We start from the raw sequence: 19866 nt of genomic DNA on the forward strand, positions 1-19866 counted from the left end.
AGAGAATCTTGTGAGGGGGGCAGTTTACCGACTGGAAGCAGGTCGCCAGGCACCGCGATAACTGAAGGAAGATGGAGAAAGAACTGGAGGAGAAAAAAATGATTGTAGAAAAGGCCAAGAACCACAAGGGGTTGTAGCGCCAACGGAAGAAGAAGATATATAAAAATCAGGCCTATAGGGCCTTACTTTCCCGCCAAAGCGGGTCTACATCAGCGTCTCTCAGACTAGATTAGTTTCAGAGAGTCGACAACCCTGCATTTTAAAACGGTATTTGCGCTAAGTACACAATTAGCTGCGCATTTAAACAGATCGCAGCTTCCACTCTGAGTGGCGATTCACTTTAAATATTCTAATTAGTAGTTGACGCTCTTTTCTGCTTTTATAATGGGCCGATATAACTTAACAGCCTGTCCCTGTCCAGTCGTGACTGCTTTAATTACCCGCCTATGTGCATTGTAATGAAGATGAAGACATGACATGATTTACTTTCATAATTTTGATTCTCCCATTTTTTACGCAAAAGCGTAAGCGGTATGCTTAACGGCATAGAAGCGTGTTCGGATATTTTTGATGAAATTTTTGCTAACTCGACTGTTATAAATTATCAATCATTCGGTCTACAAATCAAATTAATAGCTCCGAACGTCAATTTGCTTGCCAATTTTTACGATTGAATTTAGATTACGATGTTGCCGTTAGTAAAAATATTTTGGTTCAAAATATAATTATTTGGCAATTTCGCTCAGCCGCCGCCGGACGCTTAATGAAATTATTGGAATAACGCACGAGAATGCGATTTTCCATAAATTAGATAAATATTTATGCTATCAAATACCCACTCAGCCTTTCTCATCTAGAATCTAGATTCTAGGTAATGCATAATAACAAGCGGTTAAACTTTGTAAGTTTGCTTGTTTGTATGTACCTCTATGTAGAGGCGTATTTTAAAAATCAATTACTGATAGAAGGCCACACTATTTCAAATTAATAAAGGCAACATATTTAGTGTAATATTTGATTCATTTTCACTTTTTTACCACTGAGTTAACAACTATTTATTCCATCCGTCACAATAGGCGACTGTCCTAAAAAAATCCAATTAGTCCTTCACTTAGATTGTCAGAAAATATTAGACGCCTATTTTTAGTTCATTGATATGGACCTCCGTAAAGTAACGCCATTATTATATTATAGCCAGTTAAAGATTCGCGCATGATTCGCGTGGGTCGTGCGTGACGTTACGCCGCGCGGATGCCCCACCTCCTAACTTTAACGCGCCTCATCTTTGTCATTTTTTAGAGTTCCGTAGCAAAATGGCAAAAAATGGAACCCTTATGGATCTGTCATGTCTGTCTGCCCATCCGTATGTCACAGCCACTTTTTTCCGAAACTATAAGAACTATACTGTTGAAACTTGGTAAGTAGATGTATTCTGTGAACCGCATTAAGATTTTCACACAAAAGTAGAAAAAAAAAACAATTAACTTTGGGGATTTCTCATATTTATAACTGAAACTCCAAATTTTTTTTTTATCAAGCCCATACGTGTGGGGTATCCATGGATAGGTCTTCAAAAATAATATTGAGGTTTCTAATACCGTTTTTTTCTAAGCTGAATAGTTTGCGCTAGGGACACTTCCAAAGTGGTAAAATGTTTGTCCCCCCTCCTGTAACTTCTAAAATAAGACAATGAAAAACTAAAAAAAATATATATGATGTACATTACCATGTAAGTAGTTTTATTTTTAATATGTTACTTGCTGCTACGGAACCCTTCATGGGCGAGTCCGACTCGCACTTGGCCGCTTTTTGTTTGATTGACAAAAGAAAAAATGCGTATTCAATACATTCCTAATAATGTAACTGGCGGACTAAATGCAATAATATTTTTTTAACCAAGAAGTTACCCAATTAAACGTGAGATAAGCTATTCTCAACACTAACATACTTAAATTACTTTTAATATGAATGTAAATTACGGTCGCAATAAACATAAACATGACACAATAGCGTATAGCTAACAGTATACACCACCTGGGACCGATCGCATACAATACCTATTTAGTTATTCGCAGTGGCACAGAATGCTCCTTTTATGCCTTCCTACTGTCGCATAGGTGTTGTCTGCGTGCTATCAGTGACATGTGAGCGTTTCTCCTGTTCATTGAGCGGTTAAGATGCTTGCTGCAAAGTGGCTATCTAGCAGAGCACGTAATGAATAGAGAAAAAGATCAAATCGTCGTTTTCTGTGCGTATTCATAGCAGGAGCCGATAAACGGCAAGGAGTAATATACCTAACCTACTGATAATTTTATTAGGCAGTTAATATTTAAAAAGACATGAGATTGTTTGAAACTATTAAGTTAGATCCAAATAAATAAATTAATAAATAATTTTCATGGGACAATTGACATCAAATTGTTATCATCGTCATCCCTTTCAAACTCTACAATGAACGACAACTCATCACTTACATCCACCGGATTCAAATCAATGTATTTTTTCACTACACTATGTCTTAAATTTAAGTTTAAATTGTGATGTAAGTCTGAAGTATGCGAAAGAAGTAAAGAAGAGAAGCGATGGTCGGTGTTACCCTACGTAGGTATTGACTTAAGTCACCGTCCAATATTGAAGCGAAGAAGGCACTCGAAAATATCTCGACACCGGTGACAATAGAATTGTGTCGGGATATATTTGAGTAGCTTTTTCGCTTCGGTAAGTCATGTAATGGACTATACAAAGATACGGCGTTTGTGATTTCAAAATTATTTTAAAATGAGAGCGCTTTGACATAAGAACTGTAAATTCAATTCAACACGTCTGATAAATCCTACTATTATATAAAAAAAACATGTTTAATACAACTTTTTTTGCTTAATGTGATTTTTGTTAACTGTACTTGCATTGTTATCAAACTACATTTTCATACCAAATTTCAACTCGGTGCCATTAACCGTTGAAGAGTTCCGTCCTGCGAAGACGATCCTGGTTAAATCAATAAGAATTCTACTATCAGATTATTGTCTATTACCGAATACTTATGCTAAATTTCATTTCAAACGAATACCAAGAAGGGGTAAAAAAATGTTTGCAAATTTAGAAACCATGACTTACAAACTTGTAATAAATGCGAAAAATTGTGCGTGTGTGTGATTGTGCTCCTTGCACATTAAAACAGCTGGACTAATTAGGGTGAAATTTGGTCCTTATGTAGAGTACAGAATTTTTTAAATAACATCAAGACATATGCATGTAAAATCCTGAAATTTAGAACGCCAAGTCTGGAGACATTAAATTTTGCACGGAGACGGCATTAACGAACCGAAGCCAGCAGATGAAGTTTAGTAACATATACCTACCTACTTACAGAATAATGTTGAACTCTCATTGCTCCTTTAGAAAACATCTTATTACATAACACATTATTCATACCTAAAGTACTGCGTACTTAATCAAGCGTTATCAAAAATATCAAGCGAATTGATTCCAGCGAGAGACGCAAAGAATGTTTCACGCGCGTTGATCACAAATTTAAACACACGTCTAAAGCGCGAGAAGAGCTTCGAATTACGCAGCACTGTTGTACGAGATCCGTTGAGTTTTTCACTCGCAAAGGCTCGTTTTCTCGCGCCATTTTCATGCTAATCTCCACACGAGCGTGCTGATTTTGCGGGCATGAAATATTTGTAGCAGGCGGGCCTCCGCTTCGTACCTTTTCAATTTCGCCAGGACTCGCCCCCGCGGGGTTTCAAAGCTCCGAATGTTGAATTTTACGCGTAAAACTCACTGCATTGTATACGCTGTATACTATAGGTATGTAGACGATGTGATAGGTTCCTGCTATTTGTTTTCGTAAGTTTCTTACGACCTACATTTTTATGGTAGCGTTCTTGAATTTAAAAATTCTACAAGTCTTCGCATGCACGGAGGGAAATATGCTTTATGGTCGGTGGCGGGGTCGTAAATTCGCGCTTAACCCCGAGCATCGGATCGAGCAGTACATATTTCAGGATCACACGAGGATCTCTGACACCAATGCCTCGAATGTACAATGCACTTTACCCCGTGGCCGCGTCGCACTGCATAAATGTTACATGCCACTTGGAAACGTCTGTTACTTTTGTGCATACTAACGATACGCCCCGGCTTTGCACTGATACAATTTAAAAAATATGGCCTATAATCAAATACCTACATTTTCCGAAAACTATACCCACGCGAAGCCAAGCTTGTCGCTAGTTTTATGTGCATATTGTACATTTAAACTGATTCTGAAAACCTCTTTAGAAACCGTTGCGCATTTTTAAGATCTAAGCGTACATACATACGGACAGACGACGGGAAGCAACTTTAGGTATTTTGTACTATATAAAGATAAAGATTTCGTAATGCATCCCTGAGATTGTCACGATAAAGCTTTTCATGTGATATATTAGCTAAAACATTATTTCGAGCATACCTGTTGGGTTTAGGTCGGAACAATGCAACGTCTATACGTAAACAAGAACAAATACAAACTTTGTAACCTCTGAGCTCGAATTCCCGGTGCAACATCAGCGCTGGGAAGTTTTAAGCATCCACACAGGAGATACTTGCTTACTGGCAACAAACGTTATCTTCCGTCGAATGACTTGAATCCATTTGCTTTTGTTTGTGGGTTTCTCTTTGAGGTAGAGTCCCATGGCTAACTTCTATCACGTTTTATACTACATTTTTTTTGCATTATAAAGAAGGTAAGCGATCTTGACGTGTCTTTTTATTGAAAAACACTTTTGAAAAATAAGTCACAGCAAATAATTATATGTAATTAATTAGCAAGGACATATGATCATTTACATGCTTTTGATATCATAAGTAATAGTTACTGCCATGTTTTTATATAAACGTTTTTCAATAAAAAGACTCGTCAAGATTGACTGACGGTTCACTTATGCGGATGCCTTTGGTTTCTGCAGTTTAACAGCGTAATGTCCTTATCCAGCAACTGAAATTTTGGACATACGCTATAGTTGCAGCAAGTTTTATTAGCCGTGCTGGCCGGCGGCGGATTTGTTTGTTTATTTTCAATTTGCGACGCCTCTGGGGAAGTGACGTCGCGCGTTGTCGTGACGTGGTGAGATCGAATTTGCTCGCTGCAATATGTGGAAGTTGATGGTAAATAGTAAACGGCAATTGTTTGTGAACAAGTAATCGTCAACGTATCGGGCATTTACCATCTTTACGTAATACGTACGTATTCAAGACTTCTTGCAATGATAATTCGCTTTAAAATGTCTAGTCTAGGTTTCACGTTGTTTATATACTTGTTAAGCATGATTGTAGTAAAAAAATGTACATAAAAATGACTTAATTATTAAATTCCTTGATAATTTGCTGGTACTCCTAAGTACTGACGTGCCTACCAATATACATAGGTAACTAATGTTCTCGGACTAATACTTATCGAACTAGATTTATTGTGTACGTAAGTTGAACTAAAAAATAAGTTTTGCCAAAAAATATTTAAACAGGTTTCTTTGTTGACTTTTCTGTTTAAGTATTGGCAAGATTTGGCCTCAACAAACACGTAAACATTGCAAGCTTGTGAAAACTTATCAATAAAACTGAAAGAGAACATTCTGTACTTATGATGACTCTAACTCTGCCTTTTCGATTGTTCCAGAACGCAAGCTGTTCGTGGGTATGCTCAATAAGAAGCTGTCAGAGAATGATGTTCGAGCGCTGTTTGCCGGGCACGGTGCCATAGAGGAGTGCACGGTGCTACGGGACGCGCAGGGCCAGAGCAAGGGATGTGCCTTCGTCACTTTCATCTCTAAGCAAGCGGCCATCGCTGCCATTAAGGTAACTTGTGTTTTATTAAGCTGGCCGTACACACTACGATCCACTAGAGAGATTTCTCGCAACTGAAAATAATTTGTCATTATCAAAAAGGGCAAAAAATGAAAAGCTATTTAACATCACAAGTTTCAAACTTTGGGATTCATCATTTTTGATACCTAACCCAACATGCTTGACGTGCAACTCAAGTTTTAAATAACCTAAAACCCGACAACGACATTTATCCAATTCCTTTCTAAAACTCGATTGAGTCCCGCAAGCCACTCGAACAGCAAATATTCTTCAGAGCTGTCACTTTCCATTCCGCGAGTTTCACGCGCTGCATACCTTGAAAGCCCATTCAGACCCGTCTTTAACCTGCGGTCAGTCCAATGCAAATGCATCCTGATACTTACCATAAATATCGTGTCGGAGTTCGTTGTGGAATATCGGATGTTTGATATTTCCGGAAAAAATGGTTAGCTTCCGTGTGATGCTGTCCTGTGACCTGTGATCTTCTCCTAAGTCGCTACTACCCGTACTACACTTACTACTGAATAATTATTTAATTTTGAATTCTAACTATATAGACAGCGCAAGTATATAGGCGGTAGGCTTGCTGTGGTGTGCTAGGTTATTTTTTTTATTTAGCTATTTTTGCTACAGAATCTAGCTTCAAAATAAAAATTGACTTGTCCGTGAATGATGTGTTGCATCTATTAGTGTTACCCCGAATCCAGGTTTTTGGTTTAACACTGGCTTGTTTGTGGCTTTCAATGAATTTTGATGAACATTCAAACATAAAACAAGTTGCGATTAGCTTAGATCCTATACAACAGTTTATCATATAACCTCAGCTCCTGTAGGTTTCTTATCAGACATCGTATTTTCAAGCAGACCAGGTTTACTTCAGTTTCTCAAGTTACAGTTACAAAGTTAAGTCGAAATAGATTCATTAATGGAGCAAATCAACTAGAACGCTCTGCTGAAGTTGCCAAAGCTCCTTAAGAAAGTTTGTGGTAAAAACCGAAAGAAACTCATTGGAACTCGACAATAATGAAATCTAATCGCTCCTGTTAAATCAATAGAGATTTCGCACAAAGACTCGTTTAAGTTGGATCACTTTCAATTGAATAGGAAACTTCACTAGGAGCTCCCGAGTTCTGCTGAACGCTTGGGGTTTTAAAATTGATACGAAATTCTTGATTGGTTAGTCGCGGCGGTGAAGTTTAAAGCGGATTGGTTCTAATAACTCGGTCCATTACGGAGTCCCAATTAAGAATCCTTACCGGGCTCCCGCGGGTATTGGGAAGCATTACAAATGAACAGATAGACGACCTTTTCAAAGCTTCGATGATACGCTCGCTCCCCTAACTATCTCTTAAATTCATAGAATAACAAAAGAAACAAACTGCAGCCTTTGTACCTCCCAAGGAGCAAGGTAAGAAGGTTGTATGTACTATCACTATCACCAACACCATATATCTGACACAGCAAAGCGTACATTTTGATACGACTCTATTTCTAGGGCCGCTAGGATATGTCAGACATTTTTGCAAGCTCCGCTGTGGCAGATATTAATGCAGGTGACTGTATCTAACTTCATTGATGGATGGGATAGGTCGCGGGTGAGCAAAGTAATTGTTTATAGTTCGAGTTAATAATTATAGTCTGAAGCCCTGTTTACATTATTCCAGTAAAATCATTCCAAATTCATGATCATGACACTGCGGTGCTCGATCGATCTTGTGTAACTCGTTAGAATTTTGACTCCGCAATGTATCGCTACTGGAACGATTTCACTGGATTAATGTAAACACGGCCTTAGGCTACGGTTTTAGCGCGCCGTCGCTTTCTCAAACGATACTTTGAAGAGCCTTGATAGTTTGCAAGGAGCTCAAAAACATCTGAAGATTTACTTCAACACTTAAATGATTTTCATTTTCATTTTCGCAAAACCATGAGGTAATTTTGGTAGAATTAAGTTATTTTCCGCATGTTTTTCAAACAGTAAATGTTATCACCAGTTTTTTTACGCTAACTAAACCTAATACAACTCATCGCGCATTTCCAGACCCTGCACCACAGTCAGACAATGGAAGGCTGCTCAGCGCCGCTGGTGGTCAAATTCGCAGACACACAGAAGGAAAAGGAACAGAAGAAGCTCCAAGCGATGCAGGCGAGCTTGTGGGGTCTGACGACGCCCGTGACGCCGACGGCGTTCCTCCCGTCGGAGGCTGCGCTCTCGCCAGCGACGCAGCTGCAGCTGTTGCAGCAACTGCAGGCGGTCGGGTTGCAGCAACAGTTGCTGCAGGGACAAGGGTCCACGTTGCTTCAAGGTCAGTAGAAAATTTAAATGTTTTTAAATATTTAGCAAGTTTTTAAGCGTCTGAATACAGAGATTTAAAAGTTTATTTTTGACATTGTTGCTTTGGAGATTTGACAGCTGGCATGTAACTCGCGGCCTCACGGAAGGTAATCGTTATCATAGAATGACTTGTTCGCTTGTTTGATGCAATTTGTTATCTGTATATCACAGATTTAGATACCAAATTGCATCGACCTAATAATCATTCGTATTAAAATACAACTAAAATTAATTCAGTACCTATAGTTATGTTATTGTTGTTAATTACGTCAATTAAGCAGATAAGTAAGGATTTCTGATAAGGACGGCAGAATGCTAATATTGGTTGTTATTGTACTTTTACAAGATATGATATTTGCTCGCGGCGTTTCCGATTTGACTCATGCGTAGTCATGCCACTAATGCCACTTTAGTATTTAACTTGCTTTGGTCATGTGATAAATACACTAGGTCATTATGTAATTTTAGTCATTGTTGCCGTAAATGATTCAGTTTCGAGGACACTAGCACTTAGTCTTGATCATTCTCGTTTACTTCAAAGACGAACGTTAGCATAATAAAATAATTATGCACATAATTTATGTTAGTATGCTAATTTATTTTTACAATTGGAAGAAACAAAACTAACTTTCAATGCTTGCAAGGTCGGCTATTAACATAAATATAGACAATCGTCCAGAGTATTGTTTCAAATGAAGAGGACTCCATATTGCCCACATTATTAATGGGTGATTTTCTGGACCGTTAAGCCACTTACAATACAAGTAACTTGTCACATAAGGACTTAACATGGAAAAGAAGTAACCTCAATTTAAATATAAACACTTAAATTCGTTTTACTAACTTTTATTTAACTTTGGTACAGATAGGTATGGTATAGATTTCGTAAAAAAACTTGTATCAAAATTTTTTCTTTGAACACATCAACCTTATTATACTTTGCTGAATGACTCTCTAAAACATTTAGTTTAGAAGCTCTCCCACAACGCAGCTTATGTCCACGGACAAAAATTCTATTATTACCTAGTTTTAATTTATTTTCCGTTCAAACTCACTACCCCACCCCTTTCCAATTAATTTGAAATTATTTTCACCCCTTTTCCATTTTTAATTTGTTTTCGTTTTCCCGTCTAGGCGTAAATTATCAAGACATAGCTTTCAATGGTGCAGGGCTGAGCGGCGGCGCTGTGAATTCGGTGGGGGGTCAGCTGCAGAGCGAGCAGTTGGGGGGGTTGCTCGCGCCGGTGTCGGTGCAGAATTTGGCTGCGCTCGCGGCGATGACGCAGCCCGTCGTGTCGCAGGCGGCGCCGATCGCTCCCGCCGCCGCGCCGCAACCGACAGCGCCGCAGTTGTGTAAGTGCATCTTAGCTAATATATAATATTTTTTATTGAAACAATCATAATCGATAAAACCCTTTGAACGCCACTGCAGCATACAACAGTTAGGTATAATACGCCAAGTTATTATAATGCTAAAAGCCAATTGGAAGGTTAGGCTAAGGTTGCTAATAACACCGACCGATGTAGTTCAAACGACTAGAGGGGTAGATGGCGATATACCTGGCGGTCAAAAGTTTCATCAATGCTACAGAAATACCAATGCGTCTAATAATATCAATGCGTCTGCAATACCCCTGGTGTTGCAGATGTTTATGGGCGGTGGTGATCTCTTACCATCAGGAGACCCACTTGCTCGTTTGCAATCCAGTCGAATAAAAAAAAAAGAAATCAGGAAGAGTTTTCATCAATAGATGTAGGTACAGTCACAATCGTTAATTTGGGACACAATTAAGATCGAATATCTGTCATTTTGTATGACAATTCAAAGGACTTTTAACGATCGCGACCGTACAAGTTTATCCAAAAACATGCTTCGTAAAAATTTTACTCAGTCACAAAAAAACAAAACATGGAACTGTCGAATGGCGTTCTGTATAGGAAAATGTATCTGTAGAGTAATCTAGACTAAACTTGTATCTAGTTTACTTTAGGAAGGCTTTGTTTTTGGGCCAATGTTACATGAAATACATTATCATTATTGAAGTAATTAAGTAGGTATTTTACGCAAAAGTAAATTTCCTCTCATTATATTGTCATGTAGGTAGATAAAGTCTGATACTTTTGACGATACTTTTACAAAAAAGCAATAGAAAACGATCGTATTGAAATAAAAGATACTGCTGAACTACTTGATAAATATAGGGTTGCCTGCCCTCATACGAACCCCCACCATCGATCCCCCAAACTCGTCTACCAGCACAAATAACCCGCCATAAATCCCACACTAATTGCCAACCCTGCCCGATCCCTAATTGGGATGCAGCTACATAAGTTAGAACCCATAAAAAACCATAACGATCTTTTTGTCCGCAAACTTTCCTATTTCAGGTTGGGCTTAAGTAATTGAGAGAACTTTAAAAAAAACCGTTAAATTAACGATGAATTTTCATCCTTCAGGTCTTCTCGGGAAGACAAACATCACAGGTAAAATGAATTTGAATTGAAAAGACAGTGTGCCTTTTGTTTAAATGGAATGCCTATCTGTTTTGGCTCTGGGAACTGTGTTCTAAACGAGATAGACCAGTGGTTAATAAAAGGTATACTACTTCCAACCTACCGTTGTTCGATGGACCCCGTAACAAAACTTATTTAAGTACCTACTATACAAGGTGTTTTAAGATCATTTGCAGATGCATACAATAGTTGCACCGAACACTCCTGTAAAGATTTTTCACCGGAATTTTTGGCTCAAAATGTTAGTAACGCATTTGACGCAGTAACTTTGAATAGAGATCGATATAATATATATGGAAGGAAACATTTGTCGACTACGATTTAAAATTCTTAAAAACGTTTATTCTTTTCACCATGCTATTAACGTGATTGTGCAGAATCAATAAATATGAAATTGACTATTTCTCAAAAAGTTATCCATTTTCAATTGTCCAGTTATTAAAAAAAAATATATATTTCTTAACGCTATTCCAACACAAAAAATAAGCAATATGGTGTTTAAATATATAAAAAAACCTTTTGGTAAAGGTGATAAAAAGTCAGATAATCTTTGTTTTTGGATCCAATAGAAAGTTTTGATGTAGTTACAAAATTACGACTTTTTTCCTCACAAGATTTCGTGACGTTTTCCTGACGTCAAGAAATTTTGGACGTTTTATGCAGTTTATGTTTTATGATCTCGTCCTTAGTGTTAATAATTTCTTGACCAAACTGATTTCTCATCAATTTCATGACGGGACAACTTTTTGAAAAATACTCAAACATACAGGGGTTTTCATTCAAAACTGACTGAACCACCTGTAAAAATACAACTGATTAATATTAAAAAACCTTGTATACCTACATCTGATTAAAAAGATATTCGTACAAGTTTTCGTAACGAAAACTTACGTCAGAGAAAAGGTACCCAATTTTACAGATGAAGACAAAAAAATACGTTAAATAAATCGAGAGAATTCGATCAGAAACAGTGCGGCTTCTATAATCTATTACTGAGTTATTGGATATAATTAGTAGACCTATTATCTCGTTTAGAACATGTTACTGAGATTGGCTTGGTTTGATTGTAATGTTTTATATTCGTCGCTGGCTGCTACAATGCTTCCTAAGGCAGGCAGTAAGCCATAAGATTGTTTTTAAAAGCATTTAATTGTAATAATTGTTTGTTTTGTTTCATAATAATATGAAAGGTTTACGTGACCACGGTTTTTGACGTAGATGAGGATTGAAGTTGTTTGTTTTTGTTTTATTTTTTTTGTTTGTCATGATGTTATTTTGTACAATGAACGAAGAAGCTTAATTTAAAAAAAAATGTCCTGTCTTGGTTGTCTCTTTCCTTTTTGATAACATTCTTAAGTTCTTTGATTCGGCTTTATGAAAGTCTGAAAATGCTTAACGATAAGTAGATTCCTTTATTTCTTACACGTAGTGTGTTATTTACTTGTAATAATAGCCTACATTACAAACTTAGACGACGAGATATAAATTATCACTAAATATTTTCTAAAATTAAAGTTGTTACCTAAGTGTTTGGTTTGACTAAAGTTAAATGTTTTCTGAATATTTGTTTTGTTGTAAAATACGCTTACATTTTGCGTTTAATTTTAAACAATGTGATGCAAAAACGTGTTTCATGTGTTTAACCATTGTTTTGCATGAGAGTGCTAACTAATTTTTTTGTAGTATGTCGGGGAAGTACTTTCGTGGGACGTACGTTGTCGGTGATAATTATTAATAGCTAGTTGTGAGTTAATAAATTATTCAAGGTATTTTTCGCCAACTACCTACATAACTCTGTTACAACCAAGCAGTTTAAAATAACATGAACTTCGCAGGATAACAATAAGACGTAACAAAGATTTCAATAGGTGGGTACCTCGAAAATTGAAGGTACCTATTTTTAGGTACCTACATACATAACCTCAATTTGCACAGGTTTGCAATAAGTACCTATGATTCGCAATATTACGTAACAAAATTATGTACACTCAGCAGCAGAAGTGGATGAGCGGTTATGGTGCTCAAAATGATCTAACACACGACTCTATCGCAAAGGTAATAAAAGGTGTTTAGATCATTTTGAACACTGCAACCGTTCATCCACTTCTGCTGCTGACTGCAGGTACGTAATTTATTCGTCAGGTTTTTTTATCTTCCAAGTGAATTTTGACTATAAATAAGTTTCCGAATTCACTTTAAATATTATGTATGATACATGCATCTAGAGTTTCGATGACAGTTCAATAAATAAGTACCTACCTTCAAATGCTTTTTCTTTTTAACAGAAAAGATTGTTTTTAATAAAACTGTACTTATATCCTAACGTTCCAAAAGCGAGGTTCTTGGCATTTGATAGTTTAGGACCTTTGTCGTACACATCTTATTCAAAAGTATGGTAACTACATTAAGGGCCTGTTTCACCACTTGTCGACTAACTTTGAGTGACGGATATCAGTGATGCCGTCTCTGTTTGTTTTGTCCGAATAAACAAAGACGGCATTACTTTTATCTGACACTTAAAGTTAATCGACAAGTGGTGAAACAGGCCCTAAATAACACCTTCATGATCATGAGTTTAAAATATTATTTTGTTGGTTCGCTTTTATGTATAATAGGTAAGTCATTTAAAAGCCCTCCTTGATCTTAGTGTAAAAAAATGCATGAAGATTAGTCCAAAGAGATTTACTGTGCAAAAATGGTCCGACTTGAAGACTTTTTGTGCCATAAGTGCCATAATCGTATATCGAAATCGCTTAGTGCACGAAAATCTGACATATTTGAATTTAAGTTTTTAAATTGTTCTGCGTATAAGTATAGCTTATCCACGATGTTTTTGATTGCTTAGAGTAGAATGCGTATCCATAATTAAGTAGCTTTAGGATACTTGCTTATAATAGATTTATTCATTTTATAAGACTTCTTACATACTCATGGAGAAAAGAGGAATTCTCACAGCCAGCATTCATACCTATTTTCGAACTTACGCGAAAATCTTCGCTCAGTATCTCAAACACACACGCACTCATTACTTTAAACGCATATAAGCGTTCATGGCAGTTTAAGCAGCGTTTCCACCAATAATGTGCGAGGATGTGTTGCGAGGGATGTGTTTTTCATTAACCAATAGAAAAGCTTCATTTACACATCCTCGCACAGCACATCTCTGGTGGAAACAGCTGAGCGGAGCGAGGCGAGGTAAATGAAGCGTTTCTATTGGTTAATGAAAAACATATTCCTCGCGCAGCTCTGGTGGAAACGCTGCTTTAGCTAGAAGTTTGTCTGTTTTGCGTTTCATTACAATGCCAATGGTTACCGGAGCATTTCTCCCAGATTTATGACCACTTACTTAGCCCTTTACAGTGTTTCCTACCATGCAAACGTAGCCCTTATAGAAGCCTTTTCATTCACAACCAGCATAAACCCCTACCTACATGAAAATATGTCATTTACTAACTAGTTTGTCCCCTTTCGTGAAAATGTTTCTGTTTATGAATATTACTAGCTATTGCCCGCAGCTTCGCCCGCGTCGAATTCGGCTATCGCGCGCTGTTCCCTTGGGAACTATGCATTTTTCCGGGATAAGTAGCCTATGTCAGTCTCTGGCCCATAAACCATCTCTATGCCAAAAATCAAGTCGATCCGTCACTCCGTTTCGATGTGAAAGACGGACAAACCTACAAACACACACTTTCGCATTTATAATATTAGTATGGATGTTTACTCAATGACTATTAAATATAGCCATTTAGGTAGGCACTGCGTTAATATCTGCCAGTGGAGCGTGCAAAAATATCTAACACGTCCTACCGGCGCTAGAAATATAGTCGTATTAGATATTTATGCACGCTTGGTATAGATGGTGCTGTTTACTGTACTTGTTCAATCTCCACGTTTGCGAATTCGTGGCCCATAACATAAAAGTCTTTCTGTTTATGACTAACGTGGCCCCTTACGTAAAAGTCATAACACTCGTGACTAATTTTTTACACGTGAAACTCGTAAATTTTGCTTCTCGATTTTTGTATTTATTTTTACGTTCCTGTTTGAATTCTTTTTTTTTTCTAAATCATACCGAAACTAGAACATAGTGCCTATAGATTGGGTTCATAAGATTGATAAGCATATCGATTGATTTAAAATATCGCCGTATACGTCAACTCAAGCGATATAATATAATAGTGATAGAGCCAGACCGAGGCGGAGATGTAGGGAGGATCTAGAGATCCTTATCCGCTTTAACCCCAACTTTTTATCACTGATTAGTGTGACCAAGATGGGAATCATAACTTTTGTAATTCATTTTAGAATTTATTTATGCATAATTTAAGTTTTTTTTTTTTCATTGAATAATTTTCACTTTACACAGTACATTCGGCAGTTATTCTTGCAATTGATTTCTCTATGCAACAGCTCACTTTCGATAGGTGGGAGTGAAACAAAAAAAAGCTTTTACCTAGAAGTGGGACGCAAAATAGGCTACTTAAAAATGCCTTAATGTTGATAATATTTACCTATCATAAAATTATGAGCAACTGGATCCAATTTCGAGCTCTTTTTTGTTGAATTTGTTCTAGTGTCGGTATCATTTAGGATAATATCTTTTACAGTGTTTGCTATATTTCTCGTGTTATGCCACAGGGTCCACAGCGGAGCCTTTGAGTTCTGCGTATGCGGCTCAGTTCGGCAGCGCGTTTGCGGCTGCGCCGTTGGGCTCGGTCCTTGGGTCGGCAGCCGCCGCCGCAGCGGGCAAGCAAGTCGAAGGTATGACATAATTATGTATCTACTAGGATCATTAAATATGCACATATGTAAAAAAAAATGTTTTCATGCCTATCTGTCGATGTCAGTAGCCATCTAAAATGACTCATGGACTCACTCCTTTTCAATAGCTACTTGATATTCATATATGTACCTACATATTTGTACGGAGCCCTCGGTGCGCAAGTCAGACTCGCAGATGGCCAGTTTTTCTTTTTTTTTTAGTAATATTGATTCAGCTTTTAGCTCTGAAAGTTTGGCGGCAGCTTGCACTTTGAGTCGCAGTTCCTAAATTTGAAAGCAGGGTTTGTAGCGATGGTTCTTAGACATGTTTTATCAAAATCGGTTCAGCTGTTTTTGAGATATTGAACTTTGAAGTGACAATGTCAGGCTTTCCAACTTTTTGTTGGTTAAGTTATCAATACAAATTCCTGTACAAAATAGCTCACATTTGTCTACTTACCGTTCCAGGTCCGGAAGGCGGCAACCTGTTCATCTACCACCTGCCTCAAGAGTTCACAGACACGGACCTTGCGTCCACCTTCCTACCCTTCGGCCACGTGATCTCGGCCAAAGTGTTCATAGACAAACAGACCAACCTCTCCAAGTGCTTCGGTTTTGTCTCCTACGACAACGCCGCCTCGGCCCAGGCCGCCATACAGGCCATGAACGGCTTCCAAATAGGTACAAAAAGACTCAAAGTTCAACTAAAACGCTCCAAGGAACTATCGAGACCGTACTAGAGTCGCGTCCCTAGTGATTTCTCATTAAAAAAAAACTGAAAAACTTTGCAATGGTTGTAAGTATTTGAACGTTTGTTGTGATGTAATCCGGTGCACTTTGAACTGACAGATAGTTAAGGTTCGTTCAAAAACGCGAGTCCATGTGCACAGTTGTTAACTAATAAGTATAAGGTTAAGATTTCGTGTCAAAGGATTTATCGTTTCCAAAGTATTCCCCAAATTGTTTATTAATTATTAATATGTTTTTAACTTAAGTTTTAGTCACTTTAAAGCGTAAGTTCAACGCGTTTAGATACCGATACTGTGTAGAAGCCAAAGAGCTGGCACCGAGACTTAGCTCGCGGACCAGACGGTCGCTTCTAATAAATTAAATAACGTACGTGTAAAGAGATATATATTTTTGCCATCCAAAGCTTACTACCGGCGAATAAACGCCGGAACTACCAAATAAGTATTGCTATTTGATTGTTTTGTTTTGTCACTTTACATTAGAACAACTTTATAATTAGATAAGTATTATTTCGTTACATCGATCTTCTTTGTGTTACCGTCAGTCGATCGTACTAATATAATCCATGTGGCCATTTCTGTTACGCAATTTTTGTTTGTTCAAATAAGACGTTAGACTAACGAAATGATCTCAAAGTGATCAGTGTATTTATTTTACCTGACTTTTTGTCAATAGTGTACTTAACGTGTAAATTTGTTTGTAGGGCCACCTACCGTGAACGTTTCTTTCGATATGGACCCAAAAGTATGAATAATTCATATTACGTAGTAGATATCTCGAATGTTTTATTCAATTCTCAGTGTCTGTTTTTACTGTATTTTTATGCGTGCCATCCTTGATTTTTATCTAATGCGTGATAAATACGTAGTTGAATAAATACACGGGCAACATTAACATAGGTAGGTACCTACCTTTTCTTATAACCAGCAAAAACCATAAAGAACTGTTTTTTTTTTCATGAATATTCGGGAATATATTTGAGATATCTAATACATTGTTTTTAATAATTTACATACCTTCTTGTTGTACTTGTTTGTGTATAACTTATGCAAATAAAATATATTTCTATTTCATAATTGTTCGTGAAAATGAATGCTAAGCCGTTCATAGCGACGTTTAATATTCATCGTACCGACTACCCTCACTGGGATCATATTCTTTTTAACACAATTTGTTTAATATATATTTATTGTAACACATCGAACACTGGACCTTTAGTCAAAATTTTATTAGGTTTAAGTATTTAATATTTAGAATATTTTCGTAAGTAAGTTTGGTAATAAATCACCCAACTATGAGCTATCATATCCGCGATAGCTAAAAGACATGAACATAATATATTGATTGTTGCTCATAGCATGGGTTCAGGTACTTAAGCTATGTTTGTTCATTTAAATTACCTTACTTGATCACTGGCACAGTTCTATTTTCATCTAGCTATATTATATTTCACTTTGTTCTACCTACTTAACCAAATGAAAGCTGGGTTAAACCTATCAGAGTTAAGAGGTAATTAGCAACAATATCACGTTCCTCGCAAGACATGCTTTATAAAATTACAGAATGAAACAGTTCAAGTCATGATTATAAGTCAGGAACCGTCGGACTAGTTTCGAACTTTTTCAGATGAACCATTTTATTCTGTAACTTTGTAATACCTATGCAATTTTAAGGATGTGCCTGGGCTGTGGGTTTGGATGGAAGAACAAACTGCTATTAGCTTAGTTAATGCTCCTGCTCAGGTACTAAAATTCGCCATGCCAGAAACATTCTAATAGTTAGCATGGCTTAAACATTTTAAGTAAACTAATCTAAAGAGAAACAGAGTGAGATACTACATACTACAGCTTTTAACTTTTCAATTTGTGCCAACGCATTATTTTCCAACTACCCACAAACGACCAATTTAAAATATGTAGTAGTACCTAACGATTTCTTCTAAGTTGTGTTTATTCTACTTGTTTACTTTTGTCGTTTGAAGAACTGATGTAGGTCATCATTATAATAACTTAATTAAATTTAGTTGAGTATTATATTAAAGAGAGGATTATTAGTATGGTTTGTAAGTTATTTACTCTTATTTAGTCATGTTTCGATGTCTGAAGAAAGACAATATCTAGACTGAATAAGTTCCCTATTAGACGTTACTGCAGTTAGTGATTTCAGTCATTTGTCTAGTGATTCCTTTATTTAAAGGTGCGTTTAGACCAAAAGAGCATAGAGCAGAAACATGAACTTTTTTTGTGTTATTGATAACCAAGTGAGAAAATATGCTTCAAAGAACATATTTTTCTGCATTACCCATCAAGACAACTAACAGATCGTTCATAGAATATCAGTTGGTTCGTTTGGTCTAAATGCACTCCAAGGTTCCATAGGACCTGCACGATTATATAGCTTTGTCTTTTTTCTTGTTGTAAGATAAAATTAATATTAAAGGGGAATGTATTGTTTATTTCTGTTTTTTGACATTTTGGTAAGATATTTAGAAAAATTGGGACACGACCACAAGATCAGTCTGTTAATACTTAAATAGGTATGATTTTTAAAATAATTGTCAAATATGCTAGTGTGGAGGGTTTTTTACCTACTTAATATTTCCTAGCTATAAGACGGGAGACCTCAATGTTGTTGCGCATGGAAATATGCCTCATGGAGTTTCATGTGGATTTGATATTTCGGTTGTCGTAGGATAGTGCAGTTTCATCTAAGTTTCCCGCCAAAACACTGCAACCAAACTAGCTATTTTAAAGTGCAAACTACCAAACTATAAAATAACATTGCAATTGTGTTTCTCTGACATCCAAAAATTTGTAAGTGTCGTCATTTTTATCAATTATGCTCGAGAACATTCGAAAAAGCTGTTTTTAGAGAAAGTTTTTGTTTTGTTTCCAACCGCATTAGACGTCTATGGACACATTTCGTCACCCATGCCAACTGTCGACAATTTTTGGCACTAGATTCTAGGAGTGTGTAAATTCTGTTGATAGATACCCAAAAAGTGAGATGACTTTAAATTAAAAAATCTAAATTGTATATTAGTAGGCAATATTATTTTGTCTATGACTGTAGATTGTTGCCAAACGAAAGGCTACACCTTTTTTTGACATGAAATCTTGGTGGTCATTATTTTTTTAATGTCGCGCTGAAACGTGCTTTATTTTGAAAGCAATATGATCCTAATGATGTCTGAATTTTTCAATATTGTAATATTCAATGGACTTTTTGCTAAAAATTAAAAGCAAAGTTGAGCGTGACGTTCTGTAAACCTATGTATTTTCTTTCGCGATGGCTCAATAGTTATTAGAGCTAAGGGGACTTTTTGATGTGTACATCATTGGATATAGTTTACAGCTTATCTTTCAGCTTCAGGGCAGAATAGTCGCGTCCTTCGTGAACCACGTCATATCTTAAAATACAGACGCAAAATAATTTTTACACATTTTCGAGGCACCTTGTTTAGTATACAGTGGTATAAAAATTAATATAAAAGAACTGTTTTATACAACACCTGTTTTGTTGATATGAATGTAAATAAATGTCAAGTTTAAAAAAGTTTTGTTATTTCATTCTTTTTTTATTAATCACTTTGTACAGTCAGCAGCAGAAGTGGATGAGCAGTTACGAAGCTCAAAATACTACCGAGGAAATAG

The 19866-nt window shown here is 36.7% G+C and overlaps 1 protein-coding gene across 9 annotated transcripts in view; it reads left to right on the plus strand.

Moving 5' to 3' along the window:
• LOC141432186 (CUGBP Elav-like family member 1) overlaps positions 1-19756 on the plus strand; it is a 531549-nt gene extending 511793 nt beyond the window's left edge. For 6 of the 9 annotated variants that reach the window (XM_074093670.1, XM_074093671.1, XM_074093678.1 and 3 more), the window contains 6 exons: positions 5666-5844; positions 7895-8159; positions 9323-9541; positions 10646-10672; positions 15341-15463; positions 15932-19756. In XM_074093670.1, the coding sequence (XP_073949771.1) occupies positions 5666-5844; positions 7895-8159; positions 9323-9541; positions 10646-10672; positions 15341-15463; positions 15932-16203 (1085 nt within the window). In that variant the 3' untranslated portion in view covers positions 16204-19756. The remainder of the gene's footprint in view (positions 1-5665; positions 5845-7894; positions 8160-9322; positions 9542-10645; positions 10673-15340; positions 15464-15931) is intronic. The other 3 variants (XM_074093672.1, XM_074093675.1, XM_074093673.1) reach the window with 2 other exon arrangements.
• The last annotated feature ends 110 nt before the right edge of the window (positions 19757-19866 follow it).

The sequence above is a fragment of the Choristoneura fumiferana genome, chromosome 10 (genome assembly GCF_025370935.1).
Source record: "Choristoneura fumiferana chromosome 10, NRCan_CFum_1, whole genome shotgun sequence".
In the NCBI taxonomy this organism is placed as follows: Eukaryota; Metazoa; Arthropoda; class Insecta; order Lepidoptera; family Tortricidae; genus Choristoneura; species Choristoneura fumiferana.